Here is a 19,634-nt window from a genome sequence, read left to right on the forward strand (position 1 = left end):
ATGGGGTCGCAAAGAGTCGGTCACAACTGAGCTACTTTCACTTTTCAAAATAGTAAGCCTGAACATCACTCATTCGGTGAGGTTCCATACACTACTCTTTCGGAAGTTTTGTTCCAAAAGGGCGAGGAAAGAGAACTGCAGTGAACCAACGCTCACAACTTAGTGACTGCTGGATCACTGGGCGACGGCGACATTCTTGCTATCCAATCGCCGGGGAATCTGGAGAGAACGCTCTGGATTGGTCAGAGAAAACATCCCTCCAGGTTCATTCAAGGAGGGGCTTGGCGTGGGCGCGGCCGGCAGAGCATTTTGGCCAATCAGAGAACGGCAGAGGGGCGGGCTTGGCCGCAAAAGGGTGGAATGGAGCCTATCTGAAGGCGACTATCCGCCAATCAGATCCTCCTGTCGCGAACGGAGGGGGCGTGGCCTCCGGCGGCGGGTTCCCTACGGCTTAGGCCCAACTGCGGAGGAGGTGGGGCACGGGCGGGCCTGGGCGGGGCGAGCGGTGTAGGCGGCGGGGCCGGATGCGGGCGGTGCCGCGGCCGCGGCGGCCCTGGGGATGGGCGGAGCCCCGGCCGCCAGTGCTGGTGGCCGCTGCGAGCGGCCGCCTCTGCTCCCGCGCGTTGCTGCTACCCAGGGTGGCGGTATGCTGGGGAAAGGGGTAGTCGGCGGTGGCGGCGGCACCAAGGCGCCCAAGCCCTCCTTCGTGTCTTACGTGCGCCCCGAGGTGAGGGGGCGTCGCGCGGGCGGGGCGTCGTGCTGGAGTGGCCGGGGCGGGGGGCGCCGGGAGCCCCTTCCCTGCCTCCGGAGGGCCGCGAGCGTTTCCTGTCCGTGTACCGGAGGGGAGCTGAGCGGGATGAGGGCCCAGGGGAGCGATGGGACTCCCGGCGGGCCCGGGTGGGATTCCCCGACGCGGGCGGGCAGGTGCTCGAGTGCAGGGCCCACCTCACCGGGATACCAGGTGAAGGGGCCCTGGCCGGGAAGGTCCTGCGGCCCGGCTGGCTCCTGGCTACAGTTGAGGGGAGCTGGGGTTTGGGGCACCACCGGAGGGGAAGGGCTGGGGGTACTGACCACCCCCCGCCCCAACTCCGAGGACCTGCGTAGAACTTGCAATCCCGGCGGGTGGGTCTGCCCTGCTCTCGGAATTTCTCAGTGAGTGTGTAGAGCTTGCTTATCTCAGCTGCTTGCTCCTAAGAGTGCTATATGATGCCGCTGGCGGGATCCCGTGCCCTGCTTCCCGCTTCCCATCAGCTCTACTGGGAGAAAGTGGGGTCGGTCCCAGCCTCAATCAGTTATCTATCTCTTCCTTGTAAATTCCCCTCTGTCGCTTCTTCCCCCTTTCATTTCACTCCCTCACCATAAGCCTTTCCACCTCCTGCTTTCCTCCTGGAGTTTTACTGTCAAGTTCATTCATTCATTCAGAAGATATTTTTTGAGCTCCTACTCAGGGCCAAACACTGTTCTAAACTGCTTGGGGTATACATCAGTCAACAGAATAAATATCCCTGTTCTCTGGGAGCTTATCTGAGGGAGAGAGGAGTAAACAGTCGGTAAAATAGATATAAGTAATTATATGGTATATTAGAAGTTGCAAGTGGTATAAGAGTAGGGATTGACTGATGGCCCATGGGGCAAAGAACCTGCCTGCCAATGCAGGAGACACAGGAGACATGGGTATGATTCCTGGGTTAGGAAGATGCCCTGGAGGAAGGCATGGCAACCCACTCCAGTATTCTTGCCTGGAGAATCTTGATGGACAGAGGAGCCTGGAGGGCTACAGTACTTAGGGTCGCAAAGAATTGAACATGACTGAGTGACTAACGCTTTTTTTTTTTTTTTTCAATTATATGGTATATTAGAAGTTGAAAAGTATGGTGGGAAGAGAAAATACCCCCTTTTCCTCCTTGCACATGGGGCATTTGAGCAAAGACTTGAAGGATGTTTGGGATCTGAGGATAGAGTCTGGAATGTTGGAGGGCCATCAAGGAAACCAGCCTTGCAGAATCCAGTGAGGGAGGGGGATGCCCGAGTCCCGGGAGAGGAAGTTAGGCTGCAGCTTGTAGGCCCCGCTGAGCTCCTGATCCAAATGCCTGATTAGGTGCATTTTCATTTTTGATTTCTGAAGGGTTTTTTTTTTTCCCTGCTCCTCTCTTAGCACATTAATCAGCAACGGATGCGGAAGCATTGGCAAATTCCTGTGCTGTCTTCCCACCTCTGTAAAGCAGAGGCAGGTGGGCTGTGAGGAGAGGTCTTCATCAGGGAGTGCTTCTATAAAACCACCAGTGGCCTGAAGCCTTTGCATGTGTATCTTTAAATTCAAATGTGTGTCTTTTTTTCCAGTGCAGAGGACTCTTCTTATTTTTAGTCCTAATTTTAAAATAAAAACCACTTCCTCTGTAAATGCTTGATAAGGAGTCAGGGTCATCTTGAATATTCAGCAGGCTCCCCTTATAGTATCGAGGGTAAGTAATGTGGTCAATTTCTCTTTGTGTCTTTTTGATTGAGCCTGGGTTGAAATGAAACTGATCTTTTAACCTTTCCTCTTTAGTGAGATTCGAATGCGAGTGGAAAGTCTTCTGAAATGTGGCCAGAGTTCAAGAATGTTCCAATTTTTTATCCACCAAGCACACATGTTGTAATTAGGCATATTTTCCCTCTTTGCCCACAGCTCCTGATATATTTCCTTTGAGGGATATTAGGGAAGGGGAGTGGGTCAACCCCAAAATAAGCCTGAAGTGGTCACATTTTTCAGATCCTTATAGTTGGCAGTTCTCTTTCCTCACAGTAAAATAATGCTATGTAGACACTGTGCTTCTTTCTTGAAATCTGTCTCTAAAAATATTTTGTGACAGAGTATAAGGCTGTGACCTAAATTGTTGATGAGTTTTAGAAGATAAGGGAATGAAAGAGTGAGGAAGCAATTTGTCATTAAGTATAATCTAGCTTTTGCTAGCCATTACATTATGGGAAATACATGTGAGCAGTTTTGAGGTGTCGCTATGTGTCTCTGAGAGCCCTGGATCTGATAAACTTCTGTTGGTTCACTTAATAGAAGTTCTTCTGAAGACTGTCATTCTGCTGTTCCTATTCCTTTCCCTCATATCGAGTTCATCTTTAGTGCTTTTCATGTGTGCTCTCGCATCACTTCTTTGTACGCAGTTTGCTTTTGTTAGCTGGGAGGTCGCAATTTCTCACAGCTCTTTTTGCTGGTAGATCACTAAGCCACCAGGACAACCTTCAGGATGTAAGGTGCCTTATGGCCCCTGTGCCCAGTGATGAACTTGTTCTTGACTGATCAGATCTTGTAAGATTTAACAGGATCTGTGTTCTGTATGCCAAAGAGGCTATCAAGAGTTAGCACTTTCTATCAAAAGCAGAAGGCTTAACTGGGTAAAAGTATTTGCAGATGATGCTTTTACACATAAGGACTTTTTTTTTTTCTCTTGTGATCCGAAAGGGTTGGCATTGGATGGCCTAAAATGAGGGACAGGAGTTTACTTCCTCCGTTAACACTGGATCTCTGCCACAGTAACTTGGCTCTTCTGTCACTGATTCTCCTAAATCAGTGAACAAGCAAGTTAAAATCTTGAGCTGTAATTTAGGAACTTTGGTCGCGTTTTGTAATCTCTGCCCAAAGGGTGGCACATCAATAAATTTGGTAAATAGGAAGTCGATGGTTTTGGAAGCTGAGGTGAACAGGAGGGAGAGAGCTGGGCTGGTCTTGGTGGTACCCAAAGGCTGTACCTGAAAATGCCAGCACCTTCACCCCAGCATAGGCCCAGGCACAAGGTGCCTCTGTGCAGTGGAACCCTGGATGCTGAGCTCTGCTTCAGCAAGGTGGTAGCTTATAGTTTGGGTGCCAGCTCTTCTGTTCTTATACAGAAAACACCTGTTTGAATTATGGTGATTTCAGAAACCATTAGTGTTCATTGTGGAAAAATAAGACAATGTAGATAAGCAAACATTTTTTAAATGGAAAAATTGCAAGCTTATTAGTGACTTGCAGTGTATCCTGTCAGGTGTGTGTGTAGGGCATATATATATATATATATATTTTTTTTTTTTTTACCAAAATGGGATTAATATTGCTGATCACATTATTTTATAATCTGCCCATTTCACCAGAAATGTATATTGTAAATGTCTTTCCATGTCAGTTGTCAACTGTAACTTCTTTTTAAATTAGACCCCTTTTCCTCAACAGAGACGGACAGTGTGATGGGAGATGGTAGGTAGCACAAAGAGGCCAGGAAGGTAGTATGGTTTTAAAATGGTTTTCTGGTCAGTTACCTTCTCTGGTACCGAAGGACAACTGATTTCCTTAAGACTGGCAGTTCTCTGCTCAGTTACCTTGAAATTGTAAGCTCTGCTTTGGTAGTTCTTAGTTTAGAAGGCCACGGCAACCCACTCCAGTACTCTTGCCTGGAGAATCCCAGGGACGGTGGAGCCTGGTGGGCTGCCGTCTATGGGGTCGCACAGTCGGACACGACTGAAGCGACCTAGCAGCAGCGGTTAGAAATGCTTACTGTCTGTACCTGGCAGCTTGTATTAATAAATAAAGCACCACTGTGTGTGCACGCTCAGTTGCTCGGTCATGTCCAACTGTGCGACCTCGTGGACTGTAGCCCGCCAGGCTCCTCAGTCCATGAATTCTCCAGGCAAGAATATTGGAGTGGGTAGCCATCCCTTCTCCAGGGGATCTTCCGACCCAGGGATCGAACCCGGGTCTCCCACACGGCAGGCAGATTCTTCTGCTCAGCTACCAGGGAAACCCCATTAAATGGTGGTCCTAGAAGAAAGTTCTGATTTAATAAGAACGGGGTCTCTCGTGCTGAGAGAGCTGAGTAAATGCCTCGGGGTGCTGTGTGTTGCCTTCTGAAACTAAGACCAGGAAGAGTTCAGCTTTGAGAGTCTGCCCTACTTGTGCCCATGTTCGTGTGGTATGCCAAATATGGTTAAGATGTACTTTCTAGTTGAGTTTAGGTCAGTGTTTGACTTGAATGTATTGGTAATAGTTATTAGTTACTTAGTTGTGAATTTTTAGAGTTGGAAGAAAACATAGAGATGACCGAGTCTACCCGTGAACTCTTGGTCTGTTCTGCTGATGTGGAAATGAGGCCCTTAGGGTTACTTGTCCTGCCCACGGGTACAGTGCTTTTGTAGAGCAGGGTTAAGAGCTGTCTCCTGAGGCCAGTAGTGCCTGTGACTAAGCCAGACCCACAGGAGTTCAGGAAAGGTTTTATATAGATTTGAGGAGAACAGACAAGAGATGTGAAGACTGAGAAAAGTCCAAAAGATCCAGATTTAAGAGCCGATGCTTTTCATTGATTCCCCCAGGGAGAAGAATGCATCTGATTGCCTCTTCCTCACTTAGGGCTGTTTCTTTTGGTGGGGGGAAGTGAACCTGTGATCCTGTATGCTTCCCAGAGCTAGGACTGTGGGAATATGTTAAAATTTTAAAAAAATTTCTACTGGTATTGATTAGGCACTTCTGTGTCCCAGAAACTCCTTATCTCATTTCATCCTCATCTGTTTTACGCAGTGAGTACTACCGTGACCTCTCTTTTTTGTGTCCAGACGTGCAAAGTGAGACCCAGAGAATACCTTGCTCAGGGTCACAGCTGGCAAGGGTTGGTGCCAGGATTTAAACTAGGGTGGTCGGACTCCAGGGCCATTCTCTTATCCCTCTGTTTGTGAATGCTGGGGATATTGTTAGTGAAGCATACTTGTAGGCATGCCTGGTGTTTGCACACGAGAATGCCTTTTCCTGTTCTCTGGCAGCAGTTTCTTTCTTGGCTTTTGTTAGTTTGTCCACCAGGGGATCATGAGCAGATATGGGGCTCATTGGAGATATGATTTAATTTGTTCAACAGGTACTTACTCAGCACCGAGTGGTGATTGGCACTGTTCTAGATGTTGGGGGTCCAGAACAGATGAAATGATTGAGATTATTTTTGGTGGAACACGATGGTATTGGACTGTTAATACCAACTTTGATGACTTTGATGGGTCGATGACAAGAAGAGATTGGCTTATCCTAAAACAGACCTCCTTCCTCAGTTGTAGCAAGAAAGTAATACCTCTGAAAGCAAAATCTAGATCCGTTAGTTTAAGATCCTGTGGAGAAGAACTCCATTCCCAACTACTTTTTCTAAGGGCAGAATTTTCTCCTTGAGCTTCGAGATCATCAGTAGTGACTTCACAGGCTGTTAAAGGACATGAAGAGTTCTTCCTGAAACGACCACTTTCCTAGCTGTGGCTTTAGCCTGATGATCTGTCCAGAGCTTCCGCTTTTTCTCTACTGCATGTGCTTCCTGCGGCATCTCCCTGGGTCCCTTCCAGCACCACACAGCTTCTGCAGACAGAGCACCAGAAGATGTCAGGAGGCTGATATCAGGCAGTCCTGCCTGCAGCCAGCAACACAGTGGCCACTGTGACGGCCCCCATGCAGCCACCACTCTTCTGCACCCTGCTTCTGTCTCTGATGTTAAAATCAGCCGTGCTGTTAGAGTCTCAGGCTGTGGGACACCCATGCTTAGAAACTTAGATGTTCTGGATCCTTCTCTGCACATGCTCAGCAGCATGTTTGCTGTCCTTTGACTACTTCCACAGGAAACCGTCCTGTATCGCAGTATGCATCAGAGAGAACTCAGTTTTTAGAGGGTCAGAAAAATTTTTAATCGCTATGAAAGTTGTATACCTTATTTTAATGATAAAGACAATATTGCCGACTTTGGAAGTTAGGAAAATGAAGCTACCCAGGAAAATGAAGCTACCCTTAATTATGCTACCCTAATAACCAAAGTGACTATTTCCATTTTTTCTTGTAGTATGTCCAGGCTTGGTCTGTGTCTTACGCTGTTGCAAACACAATATGTCTAAAAATGTATAGCCTGCCCTCTGGTAATCGTGTTTGAAGGTGGTACCACTGATTCCTGTCAGCAGAGCAGAAACTTAAGAGCTGTTTTTCCAGCAGGGAGCCAGCCTCAGTTTTTCATGTGACGTCTTTTTTTTTTTTAAGTATTTATTTATTTGCTTGCTTTTGGCAGCACTGGGTCTTCATTGCTGCGTGTGGACTTTTCTCTAGTTGCGGCGAGTGGGGGCTACTCTCCAGTTGTGGTCCAAGGGCTTCTCACTGCAGTGGCTGCTCTTGTGGTGGAGCACAGGCTCTGGGGCACCTGGGCTCCGGTAGTTGTGGTGTGTGGGCTCAGCATTTGTGGTGCACGGCTTAGTCTCCCTGCAGCATGTGGGGTCTGCCCAGACCAGGGATCGAACCCGTGTCCCCTGCACTGGCAGGTGGATTCTTAACTACTGGACCACCAGGGAAGTCCACACTAGTGACTTCTGATGTGCTGTTTTGGAGACCCCAAGGAGAACAGAGGGTTTGTAGTTCAATGAATCACTTAGAATCAGCCTCTTGAGGTAGATTGGGAGGTAGGATTGAATTGGAATAATTCTGCCAACCTCTAGTCTGCTGCTGCTTCGGAGGGAAGAAGAGAGGAGGTAGACGTGGAGAGGGACCCCAGGAGTGAGCAAACCTTTCCAAGAGCTGAAGGGGCACAGGGGCCTCCCCGTTCCCCTAGTCCCCTCTGCGTACCTGGGCGTCACTCTCCAGGGAAAGCAACCACTTGTCATTCCTCCGTCTTGATACCTATGCATGAGGCCAGTCCTTCCAAGCCTCAGTTGTATTTTTACTGGAAAAGTGGAAATAATGACATCTGTCTTATCTGATAGGTGTATGTGAACATTTATGAATCTGAACTGTGATTGTGCACAGCGGGTGCTGCTTAGCAGAGAACGTGGCCACTAGCTGGGTAACCTTCAGGAGATGTGGGCTTTCACTGTTACTGTTATACAGGAGCCCCCTGGAGGGTTCCAGAAAGTACTCAGTCATCAGTCTTAGAATTCAGAAATCTTTCCCTAAGCTAAGGTGTTAATGACAGTGGAGTGTTTCAGTTGTTGCAGTTGTCGCCATGGCACCCTGCCCGGAAAGTTCTCTGTGTGGTAACTCTTTCTTAGAGTGTTTTTCACTATCTCGGAAAGTTTCTTTTCCTCTTTTCTTATTTCCTTTTTACTTTTGAGAATGCTTTGATTATATTTAAAATTCCAACCTAATGAGAACACTGAGTGGTCGGCTTTTTTTCATTGTTAACATTTGGCCTTTGACATTTTGCTGGATTAATTCTGTAGACTTATTTTTTTCCTCTCTCCTCATTTCTGAGTCTCTCCATCATAGGCCACATTTTATGCATTTATCACATCTGGTCAATGATTTACCGAAGATATGAGTAAGGAAAATCAAATCACCTCTGGGAGTAATAATTCTCTTTACGTGCTCCAAAGGCAGTAGCCAGATCATGTGCTGTTTTGACTTTAAATGCTTCAGTCCTTGTACACCTAGCTGGTGGGCGGCCTTTCAGAGGAGTCTAAGCCCTCACTTGTTTGCTTTGTGGGGAGAGGGTGGCTTCAGCCAGGAGAAAAGCAGGGCTTGTGCGTGAAAGCACTGGCTACAGAGGTGACATATTTTGAAGTCTGCCTTTTCCCTGGTAACAGATTGTCAGCCCTGTCTCAGGCAGTGATCCTGAACTGCTGGATTTTTTTTTTTTGTTTGTTTGTTTGTTCTTGTTTTTGCTGAGAGGGTTTTTTTTTTTTTTTTTTTAAGATTCCTGAGAATGCCTGTGATGGGAATGGTCCCAGTTTTTTGGATGAAAAATCTCACTCTTCCTTCCTCTTTCTCCATACATAAGATTGTATCCCTGTTTTGCTTGAATCCCTTGAGATCTGCTTCCTGGTGTGACTTCCCCTCTCTGAGCCTCCCTTTGATCTTCATCTAACGTTGGGTGCCCATCTTCCTGGCAGGCTTATTTTAAGCATGAGCAGAAGCACTATGTACGCCCAAACAATAACTTGAGTTGGGAGAATTATTGAGTGTTGCTACCATTTGCTAAGCACTGTGTTAGAATTAGGAATGAGAGAAAAAAGCAGTCTGTGCACTCAGGAGGCCCACATTCTGCCGGCGAGATGGCACGTCGACAGATGGCTGCAATGCACGGAGGTAGGTGCTGCCTGTTGACAAGGGAGGAGCGCATGACACTCCCAGGCACGGAGGAGGGCCTGCTGCGGCCCCACGGCAGCATCTGGCCTCATTGGGAGGCTGCGTGGGACTTGGAAGGGGCAGTGTTGATATGGGTTCCGGTGTGGGGAGAAGGAGGCTGCAGGCAAGAGGGATAAGTTGGAAGACTCACAGGTGCGTGGGGACCAGGTGGTTGGACCGTCTGTCATCATCTCTTATGTAAGGTGCATGCGGGCATGTGAATGCGGCAGGTCTTAAAGAGTAGAATCCGGGGGTACCTCTGGGACCTGCAGTTTGTTCGTTTTCTGTGGATGCTGCTGTACGGGTCAGCCTGGCTTTTGGTGAGCCTGTAGGCAGCTTCTCATTTGCCCCAGTTCCTCTTGCTCCAAGATCATGGAAGAGCTACTGCCCCAAGGCTTTCAGCTCCTTGCCAGCTCCTCTGCTGACCTGACATCTATACATAGCAGCCCTGAGGTGCTTCCCTGGTAGCTCAGGTGGTAAAGAATCTGCCTGCAATGCAGGAAACCCCGGTTCAATTCCTGGCTAGGGAAGATCCCCTGGAGAAGGGATAGGCTACCCACTTCAGTATTCCTGGGCTTCCCTGGTTCAGACAGTAAAGAATCTGCCTGCAGTGTGTAAGACCTGGGTTCGATCTCTGGGTTGGGAAGATCCCCTGGAGGAGGGCATGACAACCCACTCCAGTATTCTTGCCTGGAGAATCCCCATGGACACAGGAGCCTGATGAGCTCAGTTCATGGGGTCACAAAGAGTCAGACACAACTGAGTGACTAAGCACAGCCCAGCACAGCCCTGGAGGGGGACAAGGAGGGGACACACAGAAGGCAGTGCCATGTGTTTCCGCAGCTGCTGCTGGTCCCATCAGTTAGCTTAAATGGTAAGACTTTGGTGGTCCCGTGACCGCCCCCTGACCTCTTTCTCCTAGCGCTGGTGTACATTCCAGCACTGCCCTCCTCACTCTCGGTGTCATGAGGGGTTAGGGGCATGGCTTTGGAATTAGAGTTTTGCTACTCACTGTATGGATTTAGGCTGGGTATGTAAGTTCTCTAAGCCTCAGTTTCTTAGTCTGTATGATGGGAATAAGGGTCCTAGTACTTAGTGTCCAGCCCATACTTAGTGTCGTTAGTCTCAAGTGAGGCCCTCCGTGGAGAATTGCTAACGCAGTACAACTTGGCTTGTAGTAAATGCTTGCTGCTGCTGCATCTGCATTGCTTCAGTCGTGTCCGACTCTGTGCAACCCCATAGACGGCAGCCCACCAGGCTCTGCCGTCCCTGGGATTCTCCAGGCAAGAACACTGGAGTGGGTTGCCATTTCCTTCTCCGAGTAAATGCTTAGGAAATGTTAACTGCCGTACTTGCTGTTAAGTCTTCACCCCAGAAGTCGCAGCTGTGTGTCTTCGTTCTCGTGTCCTTGTCTTTGGCCACTAGAGCAGGTCCCGATAACAGCTTGCGTTCCTTTTGAGCATCATTCTTTGCGCTCCCTCGCAGAGGCGTGAGTCTGGAGCTGGGGGCGCCGTCCCTCCTGTGGGATCCTGCCATACCCACGGTGTGCGTCCTTCCCATCTCCCTTCCAGCACGGTTTTCTTTCTCAGTGAGCTGTTTCATGGATGCCCTCTCTGCCCTCCTATATCAGTAACTTCCCTTATCTCAGGGCTTCCAGGGATACCTGGGGTTTGGGCAACATGTTAGGTCCTGGGACTTTGCCTCCAGTTCAGCTCCGCTTCCCTCCTTCCCAGCTGCTGCCAGCACCTCTCGTTTCCTCAGTCCTGTGTGGTCCAGACCAAGCACCTCATCTGATGCCCGGGACCACCAATCACAGCTGCTTACCTTACACAGGTTTTCCCACCTGCCACCTCTCCCTTTGGAACCCCCCTCCCCCAGACAACCCTCACATCATGGCCAGGCTCCTTTTAGACACCGCCTTGACGTGTCATTTTCCTATTTAAGGGTCTTTCATGCCCCCTGCCCTTTCCACTGGTCCGAACCTTAGCACCTTTCCCAGGCTCACCCAGATTCTGCCTGCTTCTGGTTTGTTGATAGAGCAATAGCTTGGATTCAGGAACCTTGGGCTGTGGCCATTTCTTATCTGAGTGTCCTCGAGGAAGCCCCTTCACCTCTTTGGGTCTCATTTCCTGGATTAGGCAAGTGTTTTTAAACATATTTTGTTCAAGGAGCTTTTTTTTAAAAAAAAAAAACAACAAAAAAACCCAGCATGATTCTTGAACAACTTTTTCAAAACCCAGTGTCCCCAGTCCTGCTTTAGAGATTCAGATATGACCCCCGGGGGCAGGGGGAAGGGTGTATGTGAATGATGGGGGGGGGGTGGGGAGTGGGAGGGAGACCTGCAGTAGGAACCTGTAGTTTTTTTCAGTTCACTGGCATCTCTTCCTTCAGCCCCTCTTGAGAACTGCTGTTTCAGATGAAATCACAGAGGAAGCCCAAGAATAGAGACAGACCTCTCTCTCTTCTGAGAGAGGGTGTGAGAGGTGCAGTGTGAAGGCCCCCGAGGGCGCCTGTTCCTTCAGCCCCTGTGTGTTCCCAAGTCTTTCCTCGTGACTGGCAGCCTCCCTTCTTCGTGTCTGTGGTGCAGGCTGACTGTAGCTACGGGTTTTGATGGTGCCGTCGAGCGTTTATTGTCTACTCCTTTGTGCTGTGTGTCTGTGGCTCTCATTTCCCCAACAGGACTTAAGCTCCTCCAGGGCAGGGCTGTAGTGCCCACCACTCAGCGTGGCCTTGTGGAGCTCACGGTGGCTTCAGGGAAGGGTGAATAGGGCGGTGGCTCAGGGCCATCATGGGAGAGGGCCTCAGAAGGTCGCTGGTGGGCCCTTCACTCAGGTCGTGTTCACCTCTCCTGCAGAGTGAGCTTTGGGGGCTGAGGTTGAGAACTATATGAGGAACTTCGGTGTGATCACTGATTTGACTCTGGGTCTTTGTGCCCCAAGAGTCTGCTTTGGCAGGAGGTGTTTTGCCTAAAAATATTCGTTTTCACTGTCACTGTGGTGCTGACGTTGGTAGGCTATTGACCTGCGTGGATGCCTGAAGCCCAGCTGTTGCCCACAATGTGTCTCGGGCCGCCCTTAGCTTCCTCAGGCAGCTCCTGAGCTCAGGCCCTGTCTGTTGGAATTGAGCCAGCTCTTTGGCGAGGTCAGATCTGTGGGTTTTGAGGCTTATGCTGCCCACGGTCTCACCATTTCCTCTCTAGCTTGAGTTTCCTACCAGGGAGAATGTGATAAAGGGTTTGGATTATTTAAAGGCCTGGGGAGTGCCTGGTAAGAGTGATCCTTGCTAAGAAGCATGGTAAACCTTCCATTGCTGTGCAGTGGGTGATGAGCTGTCAAAACAGGTGAGGGCTTTACCGTGGATCATCTTGGCGAGCAGTTACTTTTTTCCTTCAAAAAAAATCTGAGATAAGGGGGACTAGCAGGAGATCTAAATGGGAGAGAAAGGATTTAGAATGATACATGAATGAGATAGTCAGGCTCAGCTGTTGCGGGGGTGGGGTGGGGGGGTGGTGTAAGGGCGCCGTGGGAGGTCGTTGCCTGTTTCCCCTGCCCTGGAGACTTGTCAGAGTCGAAGAGACACTTAATGGTACTATTGTGTAATAAGAGAAAAGTTTAAGATTGTCTGCTTAGGGCTGTGGGAAGAACGGGGTGACTGCTCTTGGGTAAAGGCACCTTTGGGTACCTGAACATATTGTAGAGTTGACTTTGGTGACAGTTGTACAATTCTGTGAGTGGACTGATAAATACCTCGATTTGTATACTTTAAATGGGTGAATTGTATGGTATGGGAGTTATGTCTTAATAAGCTCTTATGGAATCACAGTTTATGAATCAGAAGGACCAAACTTAGGGTCTGAAGTCTTGAGTTCTGGCTTCACCACTTATTTAGCCCTCTGAGCCTGGGCACATCATCTAACCTCCTGGAGCTTCACTGGTTTTATCTGTGAAGTGAGGATGAAAATGTGAGGGATTGTTGTTAAGACAAATGACACAGGGCATGTGAAATAGGACATAGTAAAACCTCTGCTAATTACACATTTACATGTTTAAGTTAGTCTGTTTTTGTGGATAATGGATGTTTAGCCTGAAATGCTCCTGAGAATTCCCTGCTCGCCCTATGAACTGAACACTGCTTGTGGCTGAGAACTGATTTGCATGATGTGTAAAGAGCAGAGTCCTTAAAAACCAGGTTTCGAACTGCCTCATGTCTGTGGTCTGGGACCTTGAGTCCAGACAGAGAGCGTCGGTTAGCCTCTTACTGGACGTCAGATGCTGACGTCGTGCTTTATTGTAACAGTAATTGTTGCCTGTCTCCACCTGCCAAGGCAGTGTACTGTTAGTAGAGTCGAGCTGTGGTCAGCGGCAAAGCTGGTACCTGGTCAGGCTGACTCGGCAGGGTGCAGAGTCATCTGTCCAGGAGTCGGGGGCCAGCAGCCTTGGAAATCGGCTCCAGGAAACAAATCCTAATTTGATTTCTCCAGCTTCCTAGACCTCAACAGTAGGTAGACTCACTCAGTCTCTAAACTCCATCCTTAGTGATCAGGCTTCCGATTCAGAGTGTTTTTGAATATGCCCCTGCCCTACCGATGAAACTAGAGCGTGTTTCAGGAAGCCAGCTAAGGGAGAGGTGTGAGGAAAGGTCAGTAATACTTGCCACTGATCACAAACTTAGGTGGTAGTTTTTATTTATTTATTCTTTTTGTGTGTGTGTGTGTTTAAGGTGTGCACTTTATTGAACTGGTCTCAAGTCAGTGTACAGGAAAGCCCTGACTGCCTCCGCACCTCGACCCGCTCCCAAGGGGACCAAAAGCCTTCATACATCTCAAGTTGAGGGACAAAAAAAGGGGTCTATGATGGCTGTCCATTCAAAATAAAACAAACAAAAAGAACAAGTACTAAGGCGAAGATTAAAAACAAAATTTTTTTTGGAGTACATAATTTACACAAAAGCGATCACCTCCCCTGTGTGGACTCGGGTGAGGACTGGCCCCTTCTCCTTAGAGAGAAGCGGGGTGGCTTCTGGGAAGGCAAAGGACTTCCTTATTTATTTATTCTTAAGCTTTAAAATAAAAAAAATTTTTCGTTCAAAGCATAGTCAGTGCACAGTGTTACGGAAGTTGGACCTCCCAGGTGGTCCAGTGGTGAAGAATCCTCCTGCCGGTGGAGAAGACATGGGTTCGATCCCTGAGTCGGGAAGATCCTGGAGAAGGAAATGGCAACCCCCCCCAGTATGCTTGCCTAGAAAATTCCATGGACAGGGGAATCTGGCAGGCTACAGTTCATGGACTTGAAAGAGTGGGACATGACTGAGTGACTAAGCACACACGCACGTTATGTAAGTTATAGGTGTCCAACAGTGATGCGCAGTATTAGGTAGTCAGTTTGGGTAGAATTGTCTCAAGAACTGTGTTTAGGATTAAAGAATATTACCAGGATCAAGAATTGTTTTTCTCTTTCTATTTTGTTATGCATGCTTTCAGTAGACTTTTATTGGCATTTTGCTATCTAGGAGCATATAAGTTGTTGAGGCTAAAAATACGAAAAGTACAGCTCCAGCCCCCACTTAGCATCACTCTTTGCAGAGACAGACAAGGAAAGAAACTATTGCAGTATAAGAAAGGTTTGCAGAGGACTTGAACTATATGGCAGTGGGTTGGATGGCGAATTGGCTGGGTGGGACTGGCGAGGGGGGATGAGGGGCCCTGTGGGTGTGGGGGCGGGGTAGAGGCAGTGCGAGGGTGATCAGAAGTGGGCAAGATACACCCGATGGTGGCTGGGGTAAGTGCTGCAGCCAGGGCCGATGACGGGCGCGGATGGCTTCTGGAGCTGTTAAGAAAGCAGAGCAGACAGAATTCGAGAGGCAAGGGAGAGCTGAGAATGACTGCTGGGTGGATGCAGGGCTGGAGTCCAGAGGACGGCAGGTGCAGGGGGGATGGGGGAAGGGGTGAGCTGATTTGGAAATGGGAATTTGGAGGGTCTGAGGGCCATTCCAGCACGAGTGGCTGGGAGGCTGTCTGGGGGTCCAGATCTGGATCCCCAAAGAGGAGTCTGGAGTGCAGGTTCGTTTGAGGGGAGGAGGGCCATCAGCATGTGTTGCTGGAGAGTTTCCCTAAGGAGCAGAGGTCCTATGAGGAGATGCCCGGGAGGGAGATGAGGAAGAGCAGCCAGACAGCGGGTCGGTTGTTTGGCCCGGAACTCATTTATGCTGATTCTCAGGTCTCAGCCTAATTGACACTTCCTGAGGGTAGCGGTCTTTTCTGGTCTCACCTCCGCATGTGGTTAGGTGTCCGTGCCGAGTCCCCGCCATGGCCTGCCCGCCCCCGCCCCCGCCCCCGGCGTAGCCCTGCACACGTCACTGTTGCCCCTACTGTGGTCGCACCCCCTGTGCTCTGGGGAGGGTGGGGCTGTGTGTTGAGTTCACCCCTGCATTTGCTGTGCTGGTACAGCAGGTGCCTAAGAAAGGATAGTGCAGTCGGTGAAAGAGCGTCTGAAAGGCAGGGGAGGAGACAGCGTTGCTGGGGAGGATATGGTTGGCGGGCAGGCCCAGGATTGTTGCAGCGAAGGGCACAGCGCTGGGCAGGCAGGCCCAGGCTCAGGTCTCGCTTCACTTACCCTTGGTCAGCCTCGATTTCCTCCTCTCTAAAATGGGAGCAGTAATGTCAGTCAAGAGTGGAGAGGATTAAGTGAGATGATGTGTAAAAAGAGAACCTTCTGTTGGTGTCTGTTATTAATATGTTACTGGCTTTCCAGGTGGCACAAGTGGTAAAGAACCCACCTGCCATGTAGGAGATGTAAGACACACAGATTCCATCCCTGGATTGAGAAGATTCCCCTGGAGGAGGGCATGGCAACCCACTCCAGTATTCTTGCCTGGAGAATCCCCATGGACAGAGGAGCCTGGGAGGCGACAGTCCTTGGGGTCACAAAGAGTCAGACATGACGGAAGTGACTTAGCATAATGAATGAATATTTATAGCACTGATTCCCCAGTTTTCCAGTTTTTTTTTTTTTAATGTGTGTCTGTCTAAATGTCTTGAATGCTGAAGTCAGTTCTCCATCTTTTATCCCGGGTGTTTGGTGGTTAGCCTACCTGGAAGCTGGTGGTTGGAATCAGTCAGTATCCATTGGAGGCAGGTCCACCTTGCGGCTCTGAGGAACCAGACACACAGCTTGAGTGTTGACTCCTGGTTTCGCTCCGCAGGCTCACTGCAGCCCTGTGATCTGTGCCACTCCTTCTCAGAGACGAAAGTCTGAGCCATCAGGTGGACGCCTTTCAAATGCTCGACCAGTTGCACAACGAGGCGGATGTACTTAGTGCCACTGAACAGTGCAGTTGAATATAGTTAAAATATTATGTTTTATATTATGTGACTGTTGCCACAATTAAAAAAAAGGAAAAGGAATCCATGCTGGGCCAGCTGTGGGAGGTGGGTCCCAGTGGGCATGTCTCCTTTGGGCTGCAAGCTTGGAGAGTGGGTGGCAGTTCTCACATCTTGTCTGGCACAGGTGGCAGAATGGGAGTGCCTCTGGCCCAGCGCGGGCGGAGTTCCCAGGCCGTGTCGGGGCAGCAAGTCCTGGGAACTGCTGATTGTCCAAGCGCAGCAGGAACGGAGGTAGCTCCTTTTGATCTGTGGGGTAAAATGTACGGAAACTGGAAGACCTGCTGTTTATGCCCTTATCCCCTTTTAAAACAAACAAACAAAGGTAGCCATAGCATTGGGGTAAATATTGAAATAAGTAATTAACAAAAAACCCCCAACCTTGATTCCACCCCTCTGGCATAACTGCCCTCCCTCCATTTATTTCAAGCTGCTGTGCTGACTGAATGCAGGCCTCTAGGACTCCCGGGTTTGAGGACTTGGACGCTCAAGTGACCAGCGCCAGCGGCAGTCTCCGCTACTCTCTTGTGGTAATAGCAAGCTCTGTCAGAACAGAGAGGTGCTGCACAAACCACAGGGGCCTTGCTTAACACCCCATTTGTTGAAAATTTGCATCACTTTCCAATTGAGTTCCTTTTCGGGCCGTGGCAGAGAAAAAAGTCTGTCAGCATAAGTAGTAGAACCAGTTCTGCTTGATTGTTAAAAGAACTGTACTTTCCTAACCTTCTTTTCTTATGCATTGAACATGATACACAATTGGGGTCAGTAAGGGATTTTATCCCACGTGTCCAGCTCCGGAAATAAGACTGTGGCCATTTGCTGATAAGGCAGCTGGGCAGGGAGTGTCACAGTTGAAGGGCAGAAGGAGCAGAGGGTTAAGGGGGAGCCCAGGGCCCTTTGCTGAAACCAGGTGACAGTTAAGAAGCTCCCACTGCTCCAAAGAAGAGGGAAAGGGTAGAAGCAGCCGTCCCTGGACGCTGGTTGAATTGCCTGTGAGATCCTGGGAGGACACCAAGTCCATCCATGGTGGCTGCTGCCCTGCCTCTCTCACTGGACAGGCTCCACGACTTTCAGTCTTTCTGGATGAATGTCATATGCATGACAGTCTACAATGGAATGTTCTTTCCAGTAACATGAGAGCGTTTGGTGATGCCGCCCATGTTAATGCCCAAGCCTAGATATTGTCTCTTAATCTTCCAAATGTTTCTCTGGCCCCCGCTGGAGTGGTTTAAAAACCTCTCATTACTTAAAGTCATTATTAACTAAATTACTCAGTGAAATCTTTTGAGCACTTACTGTTTGCAAGGCCTGTGCTGGGGCTTCCCAGGCAGCATTAGTGGTAACAAACCTGCCTGCCAATACAGGAGACATAAGAGCCATGGGTTTGATCCCTGGGTAAGGAAGATCTGCTGGAAGAGGGCATGGCAACCCACTCCAGTATTCTTGCCTGGAGAATGCCATGGACAGAGGACCCTGGTGGGCTACAGTCCATGGGGTCACAAGGAGTCAGACACGACTGAAGCGACTTAGCACGCACATGCACATGGACACACACTGGACTCTGGGGCAGTATGGTGAACAGAAAAACAGAGAGCCTGCCTTCAAAGAGTTTACAAACTGATGGGGAGATAGACTTAAATAATTACATAAACAAATGTGATACTGCAATTGTGACAAGTGCTAAGAGGGAAAGATACAGAGGGCTTAAAGAACCTGATGGCAGAGAAGGCTTCCCAGAGGAAATGACCCTTGTCCTGAGGTCTGATGGGTACACAGAAACTCACAGGGCAGAGAGGAGAAGCATTCCATGCAGGGGCTTGGACTCAAGGCAGGAAGGAGCTTGGCAGGTACGAGAGGCTGACGGAAGGCCGGTGTGGCCGACATGCAGACTGAGGAGGAGGGTGAGGGGGACCAGGCTGGACAGGGAGGCAGGGACCAGGCTGTGCAGGACCTGGCGGGCTTTGTCAGGTCGTTGTCCTTCTCCCACTGGTCACCCAGAGCGGGCTGTGTCCTGAGGGGCCACTGCCCCTCCAGGGCGGGCAGTGGGTGCCAGAGGGGCAGATGCAGGCTGAGCAGTTGGAAAGCTGCTGCACTGCTCCACGTGGGCAACGAAGAAAGCCTGGACTAGGCTGGTCCTGGTGGAGGTGAGAGAGGAGCATGGGCTCTGGGTGTCTGTAATAGGCAGTACCCAAGGATTTGGTCAAAGACTGGATACTGAGGGTGAAGGGGAAGGAGGTGTAAAGGGGACTCCTAGATGACATGCTTCTGAAGGGAAGCACAGGGTAGCCCAAACCATACTGTGTTATTTGCCTTGGGGCCTTTCCTGGAGTGTGGGACCACACAAGGTTCTCGCAGAACTCTCGAGGGTTGGTTGGAGTGACAGAGACCTCGACCTTGGAGGATGGAGTGGAGTAAGTCGTAGAGCTGAGCTCTCGGGTGGTGTTGAGGAAGCCCCTGAGTTCTTCCCCACACAGCGGCCATTACTCCTAGGGTAGATGTATTTTTTTTTTTTTCCTTTCAGCCTCTTTCCCTCTCCACAACAATTTGAGGCTTTTCCTGGGGCTTCCCAGGTGGCTCAGACGGTAAAGAATCTGCCTGCCATGTGGGAGACCCAACTTCGATCCCTGAGTCAGAAGATCCCATGGAGAAGGGGATGGCTACCCACTCCAATATCCTTGCCTGGAAAATCCCACGGACAGAGGCTACAGTCCATGGGGTCGCGAAGAATCAGACACGACTGAACAACAAACACTGTGGGTTCTTTCAGTGATGCTTGTCTAGCAGATGCATTCAGTGATCTTCCTGTGCTGTTTTCCTTCATTTCACAGAAGAAGTAATGTGGCCTCGTGTAAGAACGCAGGTTGAGCCAGCTGTCAGGCTTGACTTCCACCTGCACCACATGCTAGCTGAGCGTCTTCACCTGCAGAGTGGAGGGAAGAGTGGGTATAAGAGCCCTCCCTCAAGGCTTGCTGTGAGGATTAAATGAGTTAATAAGTATAAAGCCCTTTAAACAGTGCCTGGTACCTAAGGCTCTAGAAATGTTTGTTACTGTTATTCACCTCTCAGCCTCCGTAAGGGCTGGCCCTCGAGGGTAGCCGCTTTGACGTTCATAGAGTGGACACTTGTGATTTCTGCAGTTCACCAGCAACCCCTGAGTCACGA

The 19,634-nt window shown here is 49.5% G+C and overlaps 1 protein-coding gene across 2 annotated transcripts in view; it reads left to right on the forward strand.

Moving 5' to 3' along the window:
• Positions 1–565: 565 nt before the first annotated feature.
• The window catches only part of MTMR12 (myotubularin related protein 12), a 68,667-nt gene continuing 49,598 nt past the window's right edge, over positions 566–19,634 (forward strand). For both annotated transcript variants that reach the window (XM_059878903.1, XM_002696402.7), the window contains exon 1: positions 566–727. In XM_059878903.1, the coding sequence (XP_059734886.1) occupies positions 647–727 (81 nt within the window). In that variant the 5' untranslated portion in view covers positions 566–646. The remainder of the gene's footprint in view (positions 728–19,634) is intronic.

Source organism: Bos taurus, chromosome 20 (assembly GCF_002263795.3).
Source record: "Bos taurus isolate L1 Dominette 01449 registration number 42190680 breed Hereford chromosome 20, ARS-UCD2.0, whole genome shotgun sequence".
Lineage (NCBI taxonomy): Eukaryota > Metazoa > Chordata > Mammalia > Artiodactyla > Bovidae > Bos > Bos taurus.